The following is a 21,334-nucleotide window of genomic DNA, read 5'->3' as shown; positions in this document are numbered from 1 at the left end:
TACCTTTGAGTTATATATATTTTTTATTTCCGTTTTAGTACTTAAACGCATTTCATTTTGTATTTATTTATTTTATTTTATTTTTTATTTATTTATTTATTTATGTAATTTGCTACTTTAATTTCAGTTTTTTGGTACTTAAACATATTTCATTTATTTTTATTTATTTATTTGGTACTTAAACTTATTAAAGTTATTTTATTTTTATTTATTTATTTATTTATTTTGCTATTTAAACTATTTTCAGTTTGTTTTATTTATTTATTTATTTATTTATTTATTTATTCAGTACTGAAACTCATTTCAGTTTTTTGGGTAGTTAAACATATTTCAGTTATTTTTATTTATTTATTTATTTATTTGGTACTTAAACTTATTTCAGTTATATTTATTTTAGTACGTAAACTTATTTCAATTTTTTTTGGTACTTAAACTTATTTCAGTTATTTTATTTTTATTTATTTATTTATTTATTTTGCTATTTAAACTATTTTCAGTTTGTTTTATTTATTTATTTATTTATTTATTTATTTATTTATTTATTTATGTATTTATTTATTTATTTGGTACTTAAACTTATTTCAGTTTTTTTTGTTTTAGTATGTAAACTTATTTCAGATTTTTTTTTTTGGTACTTAAACTTATTTCAGTTATTTCATTGTTATTTCTTTTATTTATTTAATTTTTTGCTACTTAAAATAATTTCAGTTTTATTTATTTATTTATTTATTTGGTACTGAAACGCATTTCAGTTTTTTTTTGGTAGTTAAACATTTCAGTTATTTTTATTTATTTATTTATTTATTTATTTGGTACTTAAACTTATTTCAGTTATTTAATTTTCATTTATTTAATATTTCTGTTCATTAAACTCATTTCAGTTTATTTATTTATTTATTCGGTACTTAAACTTATTTCAGTTATTTTCCTTTTAGTACTTAAACTTATTTAATTTCATTTAAGTTTCAGTCATTTTGTTATATGACTTTTATGCATGTATTACTTTTTTTTATTATTTTTATTTTTTTACTTTTTATTTATTTTATTTCAGTTTTAGTTTTATGTATTTCAAATATTTTATGTAAAATAATAAATTATATATATATATATATATATATATAATAAATTATATATATATATATATATATATATATAATTTTTTTGTGTGTGTGTTTCAGCTATATATATTGAGATGAGATTCATCTGAGAAGCAGGAGACTTTAGCAAATGCCTCCATTTGCTTTACATTTCTTTGCTTCACATTTCTTGGAGAAACAGTTGAGATATCAATGAGGTCTAACTTTTTATTGTTTTGCAGTAATTCTGCCCGTCTGAGTAACAAGGTCTTTGACGTCGTCAGACGGCGAATAAAAATTAAGATGCACGTCTTGTTGCCATGGTTGCCCGAGCGGTAACGCTGTTGTTTGTATCGGCAGGTCTGTCACTGAAGATGAGTGGACTGAATTAGTACAGTGACGCGTGAAATGCTTTTTCTGTCGTTCACTGACCTGATTGAAAATATAATTTCTCAGATTGCTCACACAGGTCGGACAACTAAGCTGTGACGTGCTGGTTTTTGAGGAGATGATTATATGGGACAGAACAGCAGGAGTCAGCACGTGTAGACGCTGGAAATCTGTCCCACAGTTCAGACTAGGACTAACCTCACTGAGAGAAAAGATGTGTCATTTGGCCTAAATATATACAAAGTGTTACTGTATTCACACCATGCAGTGCTACTTTAGTATTATGTACAGTTGAGGTCAAAAGTTTACATACACCTTGCAGAATCTGCTAAATGTTAATCAGTTTACAGTTTATTTTTTATTTAATACTGACCTGAATAAGATATTTCACATAGGTGTTTACATGTCGTCCACAAGAGAAAATAGTAGTTAAATTTATAACAGTTTACATACACTTGATTCTTAATACTGTGTTGTTCCTGAATGATCCACAGCTGTGTTTTTTTGTTTAGTGATAGTTGTTCATGAGTCCCTTGTTTGTCCTGAACAGTTAAACTGCTGCTGTTCTTCACAAAAATCCTTCAGCTCCCACAAATTATTTGGTTTTTCAGCATTTTTGTGTATTTGAACCCTTTCCAACAATGACTGTATGATTTTGAGATCCATCTTTTCACATTGAGGACAACTAAAGGACTCATATGTAACTATTACAGAAGGTTCAAACACTCACTGATGCTCCAGAAGGAAAAATGATGCATTAAACAAAGTCTTGATTTTGTTTTGGGGGTGTACTGGAACATGCTCTCATGCTTGGTGGTTTGAAAATGCATTATTCTCCACATAATTTACATTTTTACAACACTTTCTCCCCAGCCTGGCATTAATGGCTCAATTAGTTCCGGGTTTAATGAAGGCCCGCCCTCCGAAAAACGAAATGTGTTGTGATTGGTTAGCTGCACCACTGCTTTGTGATTGGTCAACAGCTTAGACAGTGTTTCAGTACTGCCACGCCCCTTGTCAAAGCAGCAAGTTCTGTGTACAACTGTTAGCACAAGCTAGATTAAAGTGATTCTTACATTTTAAATATGGATATTTTTCTTACAAAAATGCACTAATTCACTATAGGCAGCCTTTATTGACCCCCCACCAACCCCCCATCCCCCGGAGCTGCATGAGGTACTTTTTATTATGTATGGATGCACTTTATTGGACTTGCTTTGGACTGATGAAGAGAAACACCCATCTATGCCATTCTAAAGTTTGAGAGTGCCAGGATAATTTGTAAAATAACTTTGATTGCGTTCATCTGAAAGAAGGAAGTCATATACACCTAGGATGCATGGAGGGTGAGTAAATAATACACTATAGTACTGTTGGGTCCTATCATCAGCCTGCGAGATCGCTGATATATGATATTATCATGTTAATGTATTTAATTACTTAGTTTCATTGCCCGAAACCAGCTCCAGCATAAGGCTAAAAGCAGCCTAATGTTTTTAATATGAATTAATTTGTATTTAACATGACAACAGTTGAATAAAAACATTGTAAGTTACTAATTATAATGCTTACATTTCCTACAGAAAGCTACAGAAAATGAGCAAAGAACATCATCACTGATTAGCCTAGTCTAGCCTAGTGCAAGTTTATGCATTAAAAAAAATAGCCTTTAAGAGCTGGGGGTGAAAACTTTTGGAATTTGAAAATCAGGGTAAATGTCACTTACTTTATCTTCTGGAAAACATGTAAGTGTCTTTTGTAGCTTCTGAAGGGCAGTACTAAATGAAAAAAAAAATTATATTTAGGCAAAATAAGAAAAATGTACACATCTGCATTCTTTTCAAAAGTTTTCACCCCCCGGCTCTTAATGCATTGTTTTTCCTTCTGGAGCATCAGTGAGTGTTTGAACCTTCTGTAATAGTTGCATATGAGTCCCTCAGTTGTTCTCAGTGTGAAAAGATGGATCTCAAAATCATACAGGCATTGCTGGAAAGGGTTCAAATACACAAAAATGCTAAAAAACCACAGAATTTTTGTGAAGAACAGCAGCAGTTTAACTGTTCAGGACAAACAAGGGACTCATGAACAACTATCACTAAACAAAAAAACAGCTGTGGGTCATTCAGGGAACAACACAGTATTAAGAATCAAGTGTATGTAAACTTTTACATTCAACTAATATTTTCACTTGTGGACTATATGTAAACATCTTTTATGTGAAATATCTTATTCAGGTCAGTACTAAATAAAAAAATAAAAAAATAACATGCATTTTGTATGATCCCTCTTATTTTGGTAAAGCAATTAACATTTTGCAGATTCTGCAAGGTGTATGTAAACTTTTGACCTCAGCTGTATATGCTCTGAAATGGCTCTAAGTGTCTAAGTGATCTGAGTCGTGCTGCAGGACGAGTTACAAACCTTGTGCTTCAGTGCCATATCTGTGATATCTCTGTTGGATTTGTGCATGATTTTGTCAAGCGCGTGAGCGTGTGTGTCTGAGGCTGTAAACACTAGTTGCGTAAGAACAGGAGCTGAAGGGCGGAGCTTTATTTAGCATCTCCTCAGCCGCAGATCAGCGTCTCATCCAGAACAGCTCACTCGCATCAGAACATAAACACAGCCAGTGATACGGCTGATGAAGTTATAATGTTCTCATCTCACCCCGAATACTAATAGAGAAAAAGCTTTAGCTGATGTTCTTCACAAACGCAGCATCCAAGATGTTTTTGCTCAGGCTTTGCTCTCTCAGAGCTCAGGAGACAAACTTATGGGTCATTTAAGGAACAACTTTGTCTCCAGTTGTCTCATTTGATCTTAGATGAGAAATGTTTGAGTTCATATTGAGATTTATGACTTTTTATTGCAGACTTTTTCACAGCAAATCTGAGCACAGTTTCTTAATACAGATGGTCAATAAATCCATGAAATGCCCAGTTTTAAAAATGTTGCAGTGTTGCTTTAGTATTATTTTTATACTGTTATAGTATAAAAATTTTGAATTAGCTTTTAGTTTATATTTTTTAAATTGTACTGCATTGATACCATGCAGTGTTATTGTATTATTATTATTATTTATATACTAATAATATTTATTAATATTTTAATATTTAATGTTATTTAATATTATATTTAATATTATTTTAATATTTTGGTACTTAATATTACTTCATATTATATTTATATAAACTTTTATACTAGTTTTTATACTGCTTTTGTCTTTTTTTTAGCTTTATTTGTATTTAAATTTTAGTATTATTTAGTTTTTTTTCTTTTTTTCAACTAAGTTAGCTGCCAGGTAACATTTTTAATTTTTTTTTTTTTTTTTTTTTTTTTTTTTTACATTTAATCTAATATTTGTATTTAATTTTTTTTTCAGGTTTTTTCTATTAACTAAAACATTTTTTATAGTTTTAGTTACAGTAGTGTTAACAACACTGATAATGTTATTTATTTATTTATTTATTTATTTATTGTGATAATGTACCTTAATAAATACAATACTATATGGATATGGTAATCTTTCAATATCATATATATTTATATAGTGTATTTTCTAAGTGTGTTATCCAGTACCAGTCCACTGTTCCGTGATATTTGAGATTCTTATGTAGTTGAAAAGTGTCTTGTGAATGTTTTTAACCATTTCATGTTTTGCACTGCAAATGTCATGAGTGTTTATACACACTCGACATGATTAATCATAGTGAAACTGCTATTAGATCCAGTTGAGTTTCAGCTTGGTTCAGTGGTTGTTTGACTCTGATCAGAAGTCAGCAGGCTTGATTTCGCAGTGAAAGCGGAGAGTTGTGTGATTAAATGTTTTATTTGACTGGTCTAGACTTGCTGTGCTTTAAAGTGCTCTTGATTTACCGGCGTGTGAAGCTCAAATCAAGACTCGTAACTGCTCAGACTCTCGTTTTTTTTTTACTCTGAATTCTCTATATCTCAGCTCAGGATGTTCATGTTGTCATGAAGCAATAAGTAGGTTGGCTGTAGTTTTAGGGTTGATTTAAGGTTGATTATTAATCAGTCAGACTCAACTTTAGTGAAGCAATGTCTCTGAAGTAAAGATGACCTGTTCAAACATAAGTTTAAAGATATATTTGCAGTGCTACAGTGAGGGAATACTTCAAATAATGCACTAATGTGTTTATAAAAACACTGAATTATAATGCTGTTGATCATTTTATTATATTAGGGGTGCTTTCTTATCATGACATACAGGGGTTGGACAATGAAACTGAAACACTGGCCAATATAGTGTTGGAGGTTTCATGGCTATATTTATGCAGCCTGGTGGCCTATCTTCACTGATCGCACATTCCACCAATAAGAGCAGAGTGTGAAGGTTGACTCTGTGCACCCAATAGCTCAAACATTGTAACCTGAAGGTGGTGCCGTGTATTAGGATGATAATGCACCAATACACACAGCAAGACTGGTGACAAGAGTGATTTGATGAACATGAAAGTAAAGTTAAACATCTCCCATGGCCTGCACAGTCACCAGATCTGAATATTATTGAGCCACTTTGGGGTGTTTTGGAGGAGCGAGTCAGGAAATGTTTTCATACACCAACATCACATAGTGACCTGGCCACTGTTCTGCTAAAGGAATGGCTCAGAATCCTTCTGGCTACTGTGCAGGACTTGTATTTGTCATTCCCAAGATGAAATAATGCTGTATTGGCTGCAAAAGGAGGCCAAACAGCATACTAATTGTGGTCTAAACCCAGGTGTTTCAGTTTCACTGTCCAACCCCTGTATATATAATGGTCCATCCATTATGTGATCAAACACCTGTAGTATCAGAAGGGTTTTGTGTGTGTGTGTGTGTGTGTGTGTGTACTAACCTAACCTTAATTCCAGTACAGTCTGACAGTGACCAGATTATTATTACTGCCGCTGGAACTTTCCAGTCTGGTTAGTTTCCCCACTTCCAAAAACACTGAGTAAATGTAGCGTCACTTACATCAATAAATCTATCTATCTATCTATATCTATCTATCTATCCATTGTTCGTTCATTCGTTTGTTCAATTGTTCACTTGTTTGTTTGTTCATTCATTTGTTTATTTGTTCTATTATTCATCCATCTATCCATCTATCTATCTATCTATCTGATGCTTGTTAATTTGATAGATAGATCTATCCATCTATCTATCTGTCTGTCTGTCTATCTATCTATCTTTCAGTCTATCGCTTGTTCGTTCATTTGTTCGTTTGATCATTTGTTCATTCACTTGTTTGTTTGTTTATTTGTTGTATTATTCCTCTATCTATCTATCTATCTATCTATCCATTGTTCGTTCATTTATTTGTTCAATTGTTCACTTGTTTGTTTGTTCATTCATTTGTTTATTTGTTCTATTATTTATCTATCTATCCATCTATCTATCTATCTATCTATCTGTCTATCTATCTGTCTGTCTATCTGTCGCTTGTTCGTTAGTTTGTTCATTCATTCATTCATTTGTTCTACTGTCTATCTCTGTCTGTTGATCTATCTATTGCTTGTTCATTCATTTGTTTGTTTGTTTGTTCATTCATTTGTTACCCATATATCCATCTATCTATCTATCTGTTGCTTGCTAATTTGTTCGTTCATTCGTGTTCATTTGTTCACTTGTTTGTTTGTTCATTCATTTATTTGTTCTATTATCTGTCTATCTATCTATCTATCTATCTATCTATCTATCTATCTATCTATCTATCTATCTATCTATCTATCCATTGTTCGTTCATTCGTTTGTTCAGTTGTTCACTTGTTTGTTTGTTCATTCATTTGTTTATTTGTTCTATTATTTATCTGTCTATCTATCTATCTTTCGGTCTATCTATTGCTCGTTTGTTTATTTGTTCATTCGTTTGTTCATTCACGTGTTTCGTTTATTTGTTTCATTATTCCTCTATCTATCTCTCTATCTGTTTGTCGCTCGTTCGTTAGTTCATTTGTTTATTTGTTCTACTATCTATTTATTGCTTGTTCGTTTGTTTGTTTGTTTGTTCGTTTGTTTGTTTGTTCATTCACTTGTTTGTTCGTTCATTTATTTATTTTTTCTATTATTCATTCTGTTGTTCCATCTGTCTATCTAACTTTTTGTTTGTTCATTTATTTGTTTATTTGTTCTGTTATTCATCTGTCTGTCTGTCTGTCTGTCTATCTATGTATCTGTCTTTTTGTTCCTTCATTCATTCGTTTGTTCATTTGTTCACTTGTTTGTTCATTAATTTGTTTATTTGTTCTGTTATCTATCTATCTATCTATCTATCTATCTATCTGTCTGTCTGTCTGTCTGTCTGTCTGTCTGTCTGTCTGTCGTTCGTTTGATCTGTCCATCATTCTATCATTGAATGTTCTTGTGTGTCTAAAGCCAGAGACTGTGAGTCCTTGAGAGGTTGTGATTGGTTTCCGGTCGTGTTTCCTGTCTGTCTGCCGTTCTGTGCCCTCGTCCTTGGCACACGGTCTGATCCACCGGTGGGCAGAAACCAGCCGTAATCTCTGCGTCTGATTGGCCGCCGCTCGCGTCCAGGTGATCAGAGAGATTGTGGAGTTTGTCAGGGCAGCAGATTAGTTCCTGCTGTCAATCCGATTGAGCGTTCTCCTCTCACGCTGATCCGACTGCAAATAGAAACCAGCAACACAAAAGCACAGCATCAGTCCAGACGCGGGGACTCCTATGACATCTGAGGTCTGTATTTATGACTTTTATACATTTATACATAATATGCCAATGCAAAGAGGTGTCAGAGCACCTCTCAGATTAAAAACAGGCATAACTTCAGGTGTCTCAGTTTTCTAGATTGTTTGATGAGTGTGTTTAGGATGCCGTATTGCATTTCAAGGCAGTTTGAGGATGTTTTCAAACAAACTTTTAGCACTTTTATGTGCTGAAGACATTAGTTTGACATTCGCTCGGTTCATTATCTCGTCTCTGTCGCCTCGAGGCTCACATCAGTCATTAGATGTTCATAAAGCGCCTCTTTAATTGATCGCCTCCAGCGCCAGGATGAAATTTGTCATGTTCTCCAGAGAAATGTCAGAAAACTGCAGTCATGGAAAACTGTGAGAATATGATTAGTCAAGGTGTGTTTTACCGCTGTATGTAAATGTATAAAAGAACTAGTATGATTTCTGAACGCACTGAATGTTAGACAATAAATGAGTGATGACAGGCTGAAATGACTCATGCTCTCTTGTTAAATTCAGCTGGTTTTCAGGCAGTTTTGGTGTGTTAATTCAGAGGCTGGTTCCCTCTGGCTCTCGTGATAGACTGACTTTAATGCGGTCGGACAGTTTGTGGCCTGACCTGCAGCCGGCTCTGCTATTTTTTTTTTTTCCTGATGTTTTGGGGTTGAACTGATTCTAGCGCTGTTGCTGGGGCAGAAATCACTCATCTTTAGTGTTTTTACAGTAGCTGCATCTACTGTCTAGCAACTTTTGTTTTTTAGATAATTATCATGGTGTAAGAACTTTCATTTATGTCAGATTTACATTCATTTAGCAGATGTTTTTATCCAAATCAACTCGCTGTATGGAAACAGTAGCATTAAACTGCAAAAATCATGTATAATTGATCTTTTTTTTTCTTCATATTTTTAGAAATTACTGTGCGCACAATTTTTATTTAAATTTTTTTTCTTGTTTTTAAAAATCTGTATATTTATAATTTTCTACCCCCCCTTTTTGCCATTTAAAAGAAAATTAAATGCAATTTGAATTAAACTGCAAAAATGATACACTTGTACATATGTATGTGTGTGTGTGTGTGTGTACACAATTTCTTTATTTATTTCTTGCTTTTTGTATTGTTTATCATTTTCTAGTGCTTAGAAAATGCGATTAAAAGAAAATTAAACTGCAGTTTGCATTAAACTGCAAAAATTATAAACATACATATATTTGTGTGTGCACAGTTTTTATTTTAATTTATTGTTTTTAATAATCTTTAAATTTATTATTTTCTAGCCCCCTTTATTGTGCCATTTAAAAGAAAATTAAACTGCAATTTGCATTAAACTGCAAAAATTAAAAACGTATACTTATATATGTGTGGGGATGTGTGCAGAATTTTTATTTACCTTTTTTCATATATAAAAATAGCTTTACATTTATCAGTTTCTAACCCCTATTTTTTGCCATTTAAAAGAAAATTAAACTGCAAAAATTATAAGCTTATACATACATGTGTTTGTGTGTATGAGTGTGCAATTTTTATTTACATTTTTTCTTGTTTTTAAAAATCTTTACTCTTATAATTTTCTAGCCTCCTATTTTTTCAATTTAAAAGAAAATTAAACTGCAATTTTCATTAAACTGCATAACAATTATAAATGTGTACATATATGCGTGTGTGCATGCACAATTTTTTTTTTATTTATTTCTTGTTTTAAAAATGTGTACGTTTATAATTTTATAGCTCCCCATTTTTTGCCATTTGAAAGAAAATTAAACTGCAGAAATTATAAACTTATACATACATGTGTGTGTGCAATTTTTATTTAAATTTATTTCTTGCTTTTAAAAATCTTAACATTTATAATTTTCTAGCCCCCAATTTTTGCCAATTCAAAGAAAATTAAACTGCAGTTTGCTTTGAAACTGCAAAAATGATAAACTTATACATATGTTTGTTTGTGTATGTTTATGCACAATTTTTATTTACATTTATTTCTTGTTTTTAAAAATCTTTACATTTATAATTTTCTAGCCCCCTATTTTTGCCATTCAAAAGAAAATTAAGCTGCAATTTGCATTAAACTGCAAAAATTATAAACTTATACGTTTATGCATGTGTGGGTGCACGCAATTTTTATTTACATTTTTTTCTTTTTTAATAAAAGCTTTACATTTGCAATCTTCTAGACCCCTATTAAACTGCAGTTTGCATTAACTTGCAAAAATTATAAACATACATATATTTGTGTGCACGCAATTTTTATTTTAATTTATTGTTTTTAAAAATCTTTACATTTTATAATTTTCTAGCCCCCTATTTTTTGCCATTTAGAAGAAAATTAAACTGCAAAAATTACAAACTTGATCAGTATTTTTGTTTTCCTGAATTATAGCAGTATTATAATTATTTGTTTTGTTTTGTTTTAGCATAAAAATGCATGCATATATAGTTGATTCTAACACAGTTATAATAAATACATATGCAAAAAAAAAAAACAACAACTACCAATTCTGGAATTTATATATGCATGATTAGTATATATATAATTATTATATTTTCTTTTTTCTCCCTCGTTTTAAGCATAAAGGAAAAACTATAAATTCATTATTTTAGGCATTTTTAATTTATATTTTATTCCCTTTCATTTAAAAATAAGAAATAATAAGACTTACCCAAATGCTGTAATGATGATGCACAATATCAAGAATCCATAATATGTTACTATAATTGTTTTGGTTTTATGGATGTCCCCTTTCAGGATATCAGTTGAATGATAAATGCATTTTGATAGTTTTTCTGAATTGAAAGTGAGAATTGAATGTTATTTTACAAGTCTATACAGCATTATGTGCTTTCTTCATGCTTTTATTCTTCCCACTTCATGCACAATACATCCAGTTCAATATGTCAGTCATTCAGTACTTGCTCTTTAAGTATTACCATCTATTAAAGTATATGGTAGAGCTGCCATAAGTGAAGTCTTGTTTACAGCCGTATAAAGTGACCAGCGATCATAGCTGCATTGAAATCATCATTTAAACAGATGTACGTGAAGCGTCGTAATCAGTTGGCTGTGAGTCTCGAACAGTCTGTTGGCTTTCTCCCACAACGCTCATGGTGAGATCCAGTCTGTCTCTCGACCAAATTAGACCATATAGTCCTTTTTTTATTCTTCACGTTGCGGTTTTAAACATCCAGTATGAAGGACACGATTTATTGAGCTTTTCTTGTCATCTGGCAACAGTCTGTGTGTTTCTACATCTCATATTGATTAGTCATTAGAGGGAAGGTTTTCTTTGAGTTGTTGAGATTTTCTCTCAGCTCTGAATATATACAACAATCATGTGCTGGATGAGAGTATGTGGTTTTTGTTAAGTGATCCCATATTTTTGCCATGTGTAAATGTGTTTGTTGTGGTTTTGCTGTGTGATGTAATTGGCGCTGACAGTGTGAATGTGAGATTGTGCTGCGTTCATTGGAGGTGTGAGACTCTCGGCACCAGTGTTTGCATGATTCATCTAATGAGCCTTGATGTGTTGTTGTGTTAAAAAAAAATTTTCCTTTTTTCTTTATTTTTGAATGCATGTGTGATGCAGTTTTCGGGGATTTAGGGTTCTTATCCTTTGTCAGTTTTGTTCTCACACCATCTTCTATCACTGCTGACTGCAGATGATTCATTCACTTGAGACGGTTATCATTATCATCTCGCAATTAATAATTTAGGCGTGGTGCACAAACTAACGTGGGGTTAGTCGTAACACTCCTGGTTTAAATATTTCTACACATGATAGAGTAACCAAATATACGGTATTTACTAGTTGCCATATCAACACGATATACAGAGAAAGAAGTGTGGCAAAATTCCAAAATCTTTTGAAGATATCGCTGAATATTTATTATTTAATTGAACATAGTAAAAGTATATTTCTGGCAAAAGTAAATTTTTCATCTCAGTTTTTAGTATTAATTTAAAATGAGATAGATCTGCTATTATATTAATCTCAAATCTGTTATTTATTAGTTTAGGTGGGTTTTTTAATGCTTTGGTAACTATGCTTTTGCTCACTAACTTTGGTAACTTTTGCACATTATTTCCATTTACCCACATCATAATTTTTCCCTCCTGCAGGAAATTACCTGCCTATCCAATTTAAATGGTTTTAAATTTTAAATATTAAAAAATTAAAATATTTAAAACTATCAAATTCAAAAAATTTGCATGGTAATCATAATTCTTTGGAAGCCGCCATGGAATTAAAAAAAATAATAATTAATTAATTTTTTTTTTATTTTTAATTTTAATCACAGTTCCGATAATTTTTTTTTTTTTTTTTCTTCCCTCAGAATGGAGTTTATATCTAGGAATTTTGTTTATATCTCACAACTTTTTTGTAGAATTGTGACTTCATATGTTGCAATTCTTTAAATCTTAAAATTCTGACTTTTCTTTTCAGAGTTGAGAGTTTCGTTTCGAATTGCATTTTTATTCCAAAACAAGTTTCCATATAGTTCCCTTCAAAAATGCCACAATAAGACTAGAAATTACAGAAAAAAAAGTTCTGAAGCCTTTTACATTGTCTGAAGGAGATTTTAAATTTAGTACGATTTTTTTGGTCTTTTTCAAGGGTAAATTGTATTATATATTATATAATATAAATAATAAAAATTCATTAAAATGTAAAAATTAATTAAATTAATTAATTAATTAAAAAATGGTATCTATATCATTTTGAAGGTAAATTTTCAGATAATATGATTAATTAAAATGAATTAAAATAAAACAATATTTAAAAATATAATTAATTAATTAAAAAATAGTTAATTTCAAAAATCTAGTTAATTAAAAAACGGTAACTGTGACTATTTTTGTGAGTATTTTTATATCTAGGAATTCTGTTTATATCTCAAAACCTTTTTTTTCGCAGAATTATTACTTCATATGTTGCAATTCTAAAAAATATAATTAATTAATTAATTAATAAAAAATGTTATCTATATCATTTTGAAGGTAAATTTTCATATCATTTAATTTATTAAAATTAATTAAAATTTAAAAAATATTTCAAAAATATAATAATTAATTAAACTGTAATTGTGACTATTTAACTCACAATTCAGATTTTTTTTCTCAGAATTGAGCTTCTTTGTTTATATCTTAAAATTCTGACTTTTTTCTTCTTAGAATTGAGAGTTTATAATTTAGAACTGCAAGAAAAAAGGCAAAAATTCAGAAATGCTGCAGTTACGTTTTTAATTTAAAAAAGACTGTCTGAAGAAGATTTTAAATTTACAATGATTTTTTTGTTTTTTTAACTATATTATTTCAAAGGTAAATGTTCATAAGCATATGTATTTATTTAGAAATTATAGAATATTAATTATAAAACCCATAGCATAGAAATTATATTAATACTTTTATCTTGCAAGGATGCTTTAAATTCTATTTCAGTAGAATCCTGTTCATGTGGACTTTCTATTCATCGGAGAAACCTGAAAAAATTCTACTCAGCTGTGTTCAACATAATAACAATATTATAATAATAATAAATGTTTTTTGAGCAGCAAATCAGCATATTAGAATGATTTCTGAAGGATCATGTGACTGGAGTAATGATGCTGAAAATTCAGCTTTAATCACAAGAATAAAATACGTTTTAAAATATATTTAAATAGAAAACAGTTATTTTAAATAGTAAAAATATTCCAAAATTTTACGATTTTTTTCCTGTACTTTAGATCAAATAAATGCAGGCTTAATGGGCAGAAGAGACTTCTTTAAAAAAACGTAAAAAATATAAAACTGGTATGTATAATGTATAAAAATCATTTTTGTTTATCCCAACATATTCTTTTCTCTGTGGATGTTTCATTGCAATCCTCTGTTGTAATGCGGGTTTTGTCAGGTCAGACACGAGCCTGATGTTTCTCTTTCCATAAATCGCAGCGGCACAAATATGATTACAATTGATTTGGGCTCTTTTTAAAGCTGTTGTTTTTTGGCAAACACTGTTATCTGCTGTCTGCATTGGATTCTGGGATTTAGATTTGTAAAACGACTCTTATGTGACATTTCAGATAAAACCCTGCACTTTAACAAAAGATCCCACACATCCATAATTAACCATCATTTCTGCATTTTGCACAGGCAGACGCCTCCACATTTTCTCATAAAGTGTAAAACTGTAGTAACACTCTCTATAGTAAATATGGTTACCATGGTAAATCTTTGGCAGTGATGTTTTGCAGCATTTGTCCGTGTTTGAACGCTGGTTGTGAAGCGTGTGTGAGAGGCAGAAGTGATTTTCTCAGCATGTTTGTGTGTATTTATGTCTCTGGCAGTCAGACGACGGCTGCACATGTCATGCGTTTCCTCGGCTCTCATTATCTGCTCCTCAAGCACATGCGCCTCCACGAGAGACGCCAACAATACCGCATCTGCTCCCAAAACACACACACACTCTAAAAGCTTTACAGAGGATATTCTTGATCTCACAAAATCTGTCAAGAACATGTCCAGGACGCATTTAACCCTGAAATAAGAGTATAGTTTGCACGAAAAAGCCTTTTTTAAGACTAACTGCATTGTGACAAATACATTTTCTCAGTAAAAAATACTGATGTATTATTTAAATAATGAGTATTTATGCATCTGTGATTTTTGTTAGTAATTTCAATTTATTCTGACTTCAGTTAAATAAATCATTACATTACATATATATGTGTATGTATATATATATATATATATATATATATAATTTTTTTTTTTTTTTTTTTTTTTTACGCTTTTGTGGTCTTAAAATAGGCTTAATTTTCTTTATGCTAAACATGTTTTCTTTTTTATATTTTTTGTTTTATTTTTTAAATGTATTTTCTTTTGAGATATATATTTATAACTTATTACAAGATTATTTTCATGACATTGGAACATTTATTATTATATTAATATTTTTAAACCAAATTTTTGGTCCTAAATAGGCTTAATTTTTTTTTTTTTTATGTTTTTGTTTTTGTTTAATTTTAGTTTTTTATTTATTTTCTTTTGAGATATAAATTTACAACTTATTACAAGATTATTTTCATGACGTCAGAACATTTATTATTATATTAATATTTTTAAACAATTATTATTATATTAATATTTTTAAACAAATATTAATATAATCATGGACACAAAATAGGTCTCAAAATAGGCTTAATTTCTTTATGCTAAATATGTTTTCTTTTTTATATTTTTTGTTTTATTTTTTTAATGTATTTTCTTTTTAGATATATATTTATAACTTATTACAAGATTATTTTCATGACATTAGAACATTTATTATTATATTAATATTTTTAAACAAATATTAATATAATAGTAGTCTCAAAATAAGTCTCAAAATAGGCTTAATTTCTTTATGCTAAATATGTTTTCTTTTTTTTCTTTTTGTTTTATTTTTTTAATATATTTTATATATATTTATAACACTGTAACATCATTTTCTATTCAAAATATACGTTTTTAAAGCTTAATTTTCTTCATGCAATATGTATTTTTATTTATTTTATTATTTTTTTTATTTATTCTTTTAAATATGTTTTTGTTTTTTTACATTTTTGTTTTACTTTTTGTTTTTATTTATTTTTAGTATATCTTTGCTTTTGAGATAAATATTTATAACACTGCAACATCATTTTCAATCAAAATATAAATTTTAATTTATGCACACAAACAGTTATTGCCTAATTTTCTTCATGCAAAATGTATTTTCCTATTTATTTTATTTTGATTATGTGCTAAAAATATGACCTGAGCATGTGTTGATGAGATTCATCCGTGTCCCAGGATGAAATGAAGACTTTTTTCTGCACTGTATTGCTGCTCTAATTCCCCGTTATTAAATTGTCTCGCTCCTCTCGGGTGTAAAGCAGGTCAGGTCTCATTTTGCGTCCTGTTATCTTGCCTTAATTCCGCGCCGGCACGTGCGGAGGGATGATTGACAGGTTTGCTTGTCTGTAGCTCCGCCCCCTCCCCTTGAATTCAGTGACACAGAAACATGTGCAAGAAAAGCGCAGTGTGAAATATCTGCGAGGCACAGAGCTGCAGACTCCCGCTGTTTGTCCTTGAACTGATATTCACACATTAACCGAAGTGTGTTCAAAATAGCATGCTCTTCATACTAGTTTTGCAGTATGTGTGTTTATAGTTACTGTACATATTATAGCTTCCAAAATGTGTTTGGGTTAATGTATCCCACAGTGCAATGCACTCGACGTGACCTTCCAATTCCTGTGTGACGACTGAAATGGAAGTAATACAAAGCATGATTCTAAACAGACATTTTTACAGAAAATTGCATAAAAATGTTAAATTTCCATATTTATTTCAATGAATCAGATGTGCAACCTAATGTGGTCACGTGACAACATAGTTGCATACTAGTACGTTGCATGCAATGCATGCTCCTTTTTGTGCTTTCTCACTGATATAAACTGCTTTAGGTTAAATTCATCTTTTATTATTATTTTTTTAATGATCTACATTTGTCATAATGCCCATTCCTTCCTCTGTCGTTTCAGACGCTGCTCTTAAGAAGACCTACATAACCGAGGTGAAGCATCATTTATTATTTCTATATCATTAATTTTGGTCACTCTTAATGCAATCTTGAGTAGAGTTAAACGTTCAAGTGTTTGGAAAATGACGTTGATCTATTGTTTCAGAAACTGAAATTTAAAGGAATAGTTCATCAAAAAAATAAAATTTGCTGAAAATGTACTCAGGCAATCCAAAATAGTAGATGAGTTTGTTTCTTCATCAGATTTGGAGAAGAAATGTAGTTTCTTAATTAATTTACATTTTTAATTTACATTTTCTTAATTTAATTTACATTCCACTTGCTCACCAATAGATGTGAATGGGTGCCGTCAGAAAGAGAGTCCAAACAGCTGATAAAAACATCACAGTCATCAGTTAATATCTTGAGAAGACAAAAACTGCGTGTTTGTAAGAAACAAATCCATCATTAAGATATTTACACTGAGTCTGTAATCCATAATAACACTTCCTCTGTTGAAAAAGTGGTCTAGTCTGAATCAGGAGAGAAATCTGCACAGATCAAGCATCGTTTACAAGCCAAAACAGTCCAAAAAAACAATGTGGGAGATTAACAGGAGGCTTTTTTCACTGGAGGAAACGATATTATGGATTATGGCGCCTTTAAATGACATTTAAAGGCGCCTTAATGATGGATTTGTTACTTACAAACATGCAGCTTTTGTCTTCTCAAGATGTGAACTGATGGACTGGAGTGGTGTGGATTACTTGTGGATCATTCTAATGTTTTTATCAGCTGTTTGGACTCTCATTCTGACAGCACCCATTCACATCCATTGGTGAGCAAGTGATGCCATCCTACATTTCTCTAAATCTGATGAAGAAACAAACTCATCTACATCTTGGATGGGCTGAGAGTGAGCGCATATTAAGAAATGTTCATTTTTGGATGAAAGGTTAATTGAATGTTTTTCCTAAAACTCCTCAGGAGAAATAAAAACAGGCTCAAATGAATCATACAGTAACAGAGCTATGAAATGCATGTGGATAGCAGCTCAGATTTGGAGATCATCTTTGGATGATCAAATTTCCATTATTAAACAGACAGTTCCGGTCCTTGATTCTGATTGGTTGAGCCACATTAGAAGCTGTTGTAAATTATTCTATAAACATACGCCTTTGTTTACGTTTGTGTGTTGCTCGGCAACCACTTTGCTGCAACCACAGATGTTTCTGAGGAACTACATTGTTTGGTGGAAGAATACTGTTTTTATTTATATCATCACACTTTATTTGCTCTGTTTTATTTTGTGAAACCTTCTTATGTGTATGAAAAAAACGTTTTATGAAAGCAGTAAGTCCTGTGAAGCTGTGGTTTACAGTGAATTTATAACAGACAAAGAGGTTTTAGGCATTCCACTTTGCACCATGCCTAACAACGCCCCTCAGCTGTTAAAAATTCACTGTAAACCACGGCTTCACGGGGCTTGTTGCTTTATTTACTCTCTTTTCTGTCTATGAGAAATAACTGAGATCTATTAAGGAGATCTCATTTGCAATTTTTCTTCTTTTTAGATGCCGTCGTCCTCGTGTCACTCCAGCTCCGGCCCTGAGAAGAAGATCGGTCACAGGCGGGTCGATGCGTCTGGTGAAACCACCTACAAGAAGGTGCGTCTTGAGTCACCCATCGCCTTCACAGCGTCTCAATCTGAAGCGTCAATTTCAATCACAATTTTACTTCAAAAAACTGTTAGTCTGATGTGATATTTGCATATAATTTTATATAAAGAATTATAAGAATATGCATTTTATCTAAAATATTTATATATTTATATAAAAATGTTATAGAATTTTGAAAATAAAAAAAATATTTTTTAAAAATTAAATTAATTTTTTTAATACTTTTTTAAATAATATATATATTTTAATATTTATTAAAAAATATAAAAAAAGAATAAGGCATTAATATGAGCTTTATAAGTATTAATAAACAGCCAATATGTTAGTAATATGTATGCTAATAACCAACTAGTTAAAAGACTAGTTCACTTCCAGAACACAAATGTACAGATAATGTATTCACCCCCTTGTCATCCAAGATGTTCATGTCTTTCTTTCTTCAGTTGTAAAGAAATTGTTTTTTGAGGAAAACATTTCAGGAATATTCTCCATATAATGGACTTCTATGGTGCCCATGAGTTTGAACTTCCAAAATGCAGTTTAAATGCAGCTTTAAAGGGCTCTAAACAATCCCAGCCAAGGAAGAAGGGTCTTATCTAGCAAAACAATTGGTTATTTTTTTAAAAAATGACCATTTATATACTTTTTAACCTCAAATGCACAAATCCTCGTTCAGGGTTAGGGTATGTCAAAAAACTCCCATCTCATTTTCTCCTCCAACTTCAAAATCGCCCTACATTGCTGTTTTCCCTTTTTTTGTAAGAGGCATTTGATCTTCTTTGCGTGTTCACTTTGTAAACACTGGGCCTTCTGCAGCGATGCAGGACGATTTTGAAGTTGGAGGAGAAAATGAGACAGGAATTTTTAGACGTACCCTAACTGCCTTGAACCGGAGCTGACGCAAAGCTAGACAAGACGAGCATTTAAGGTTAAAAAAAATATAAATTGTAAATTGTTTTTAGAAAATACCCAATCGTTTCGCTAGATAACACTCTTCTTCTTCGGCTGGGACCGTTTAGAGCTCTTTGAGGCTGCATTTAAACTGCATTTTGAAAGTTTAAGTTCTCGGGCACCATAGAAGTCCACTATATGGAGAGAAATCCTGAAATGTTTTCCTCAAAAAGTATAATTTCTTTACGAATGAAAAAAGACAGACGTGAACATCTTGGATGACAAGGGGGTGCATTATCTGTATGAACCTTTTATATTTTCGTAGTTTGCTGTTTGGTCCCTTGTATCTGTCTTCATGCTGTTATCCAGTCATTATTGTATGTCAGGGATGCAGGGCATGTTTAACTGCTGTCTGAAGTGTTCGTCTTGTGTGTCGACAGACGACCTCGTCTGCCCTGAAAGGAGCCATTCAGCTGGGGATCGGCTACACCGTGGGTAACCTGAGCTCCAAACCCGAGCGGGACGTCCTCATGCAAGACTTCTACGTGGTGGAGAGCATTTTCTTCCCCAGGTCTGTATGAGAGTGTTAAACCGATCTGTTCATATAATCTCACTACCACGGAGAATCTAGTTAGTAGTGTTTGCTAGTCAAGCATTACTAGTATAGCTAGTGCTTTGGTCTTTATTTAAATAGGAAAAAAAAATCTGGTTTTGGATGGCTTAATGCATTAGCCAACATTTTAGTAGAAAAATGTATTCTGAAATATAATGTACAGTAGCTGTCAAATGTTTTTGGACAGTAAGATTTTTTAGTTTTTTAAAGTCCAGTCCTGGACTGGGTTGAAAATTCAGCCTTGCAACACAGATATAAATTACATTTTAAAATATAGTCAGATAGAAAGCAGTTATTTGAAACGGTAAAAATATTTCAAAATTTTACAGCTTTGATTTGATTTTTTTTTTTTCCCCCGGAATATTAATTCAAATAATTTTATTCTTACAATCAGTGACTATAAGTCAATCCTCTGCAAAAAATGAAGTTCTCATTCTGTATTTTTGTCTTATTTTTCAGTACAAATATCTAAACATATTATATAAGGGTCAGAGATGTTAAGATGTTTACGAAAGTGATTTTATGTCCATAGAAAGCACATTAAATGTAAGTAAAGTGTCTACTTCTAAGGCTTTTAAGGTTTCAAATAAGTTTTTGGAGAATAAAATGTGACATTGTCAGTGTAACACAATATTCATGTAAAAATTTAAACAAAATGCTTATTCTGACTTGTACACATTAAAATATATAAAAGAACAAGGGAGCGTGTAAAATTTTATTGTGTTTTAAACGAGTAAAAAATTCTTACTGACAAATGGGTAAAACCAAGGATAGTGGCAGATTTATTATAATTCGTATTTGGGGTGAAAGTAATCTTTCAATATGCCATAAATTGATTTTTATTCTGCCTGCTAAGATTGTTACACTGAATGACATTTTAGTGGGTGTCTTCTGTAAATTAGGAAAAAATATATGATATTTATTTTTTGCTCTAAAAACCAAAAACCAAAATGCAATTACATTAAACAGAAAACTTTTTAATTTTTTTGGAAAAATTTAAAGCAGTTTTACACTTTTATGTTTAAACCCTTTTCCATCTTTGACCCATAAACATATTATAGCACAGTTTTGGGGCTGGTAAGATTTTTTGTTTGTTTTATTTTCAAGGTCACCAAGGATTCATTTGTTTCTAAAAATCATTTTATTGTGAAATGTAAAATCTTAAGTTCTTTTGATCAGTCATATCATCCAGATTTGATGTGTGTGTCTCTGTTTCTCTCAGTGAAGGCAGTAATCTGACGCCGGCGCATCATTATCCAGACTTCAGGTTTAAAACTTACGCTCCGGTGGCGTTTCGCTACTTCAGAGAACTCTTCGGGATCCGTCCTGACGACTATCTGGTGAGACGCAACACAAATCACATTCACTAATAATTGTGTGTGTGTGTGTGTTATTTCGTATTTGTACACACAGGAGAACTTTTGTATTTTGACATATTATCCCTTTGAGAAAAACACCGTAGGATTT

At 31.2% G+C, this 21,334-nt stretch overlaps 1 protein-coding gene across 4 annotated transcripts in view; it reads left to right on the top strand.

Moving 5' to 3' along the window:
- The window catches only part of pip5k1cb (phosphatidylinositol-4-phosphate 5-kinase, type I, gamma b), a 61,766-nt gene that overhangs the window by 10,335 nt on the left and 30,097 nt on the right, over window positions 1-21,334 (top strand). For 3 of the 4 annotated variants that reach the window (XM_051131485.1, XM_051131460.1, XM_051131469.1), the window contains exons 2-5: window positions 16,707-16,738; window positions 18,259-18,351; window positions 19,695-19,825; window positions 21,090-21,207. In XM_051131485.1, the coding sequence (XP_050987442.1) occupies window positions 16,707-16,738; window positions 18,259-18,351; window positions 19,695-19,825; window positions 21,090-21,207 (374 nt within the window). Of the gene's footprint in view, window positions 1-8,037; window positions 8,160-16,706; window positions 16,739-18,258; window positions 18,352-19,694; window positions 19,826-21,089; window positions 21,208-21,334 lie in introns of those variants that run through there. The other variant, XM_051131476.1, reaches the window with a different exon arrangement.

The sequence above is a fragment of the Labeo rohita genome, chromosome 2 (genome assembly GCF_022985175.1).
Source record: "Labeo rohita strain BAU-BD-2019 chromosome 2, IGBB_LRoh.1.0, whole genome shotgun sequence".
NCBI lineage: Eukaryota > Metazoa > Chordata > Actinopteri > Cypriniformes > Cyprinidae > Labeo > Labeo rohita.
Note: the sequence above shows the minus strand (reverse complement) of the source record. Positions and strands in the feature narration are given on the sequence as shown.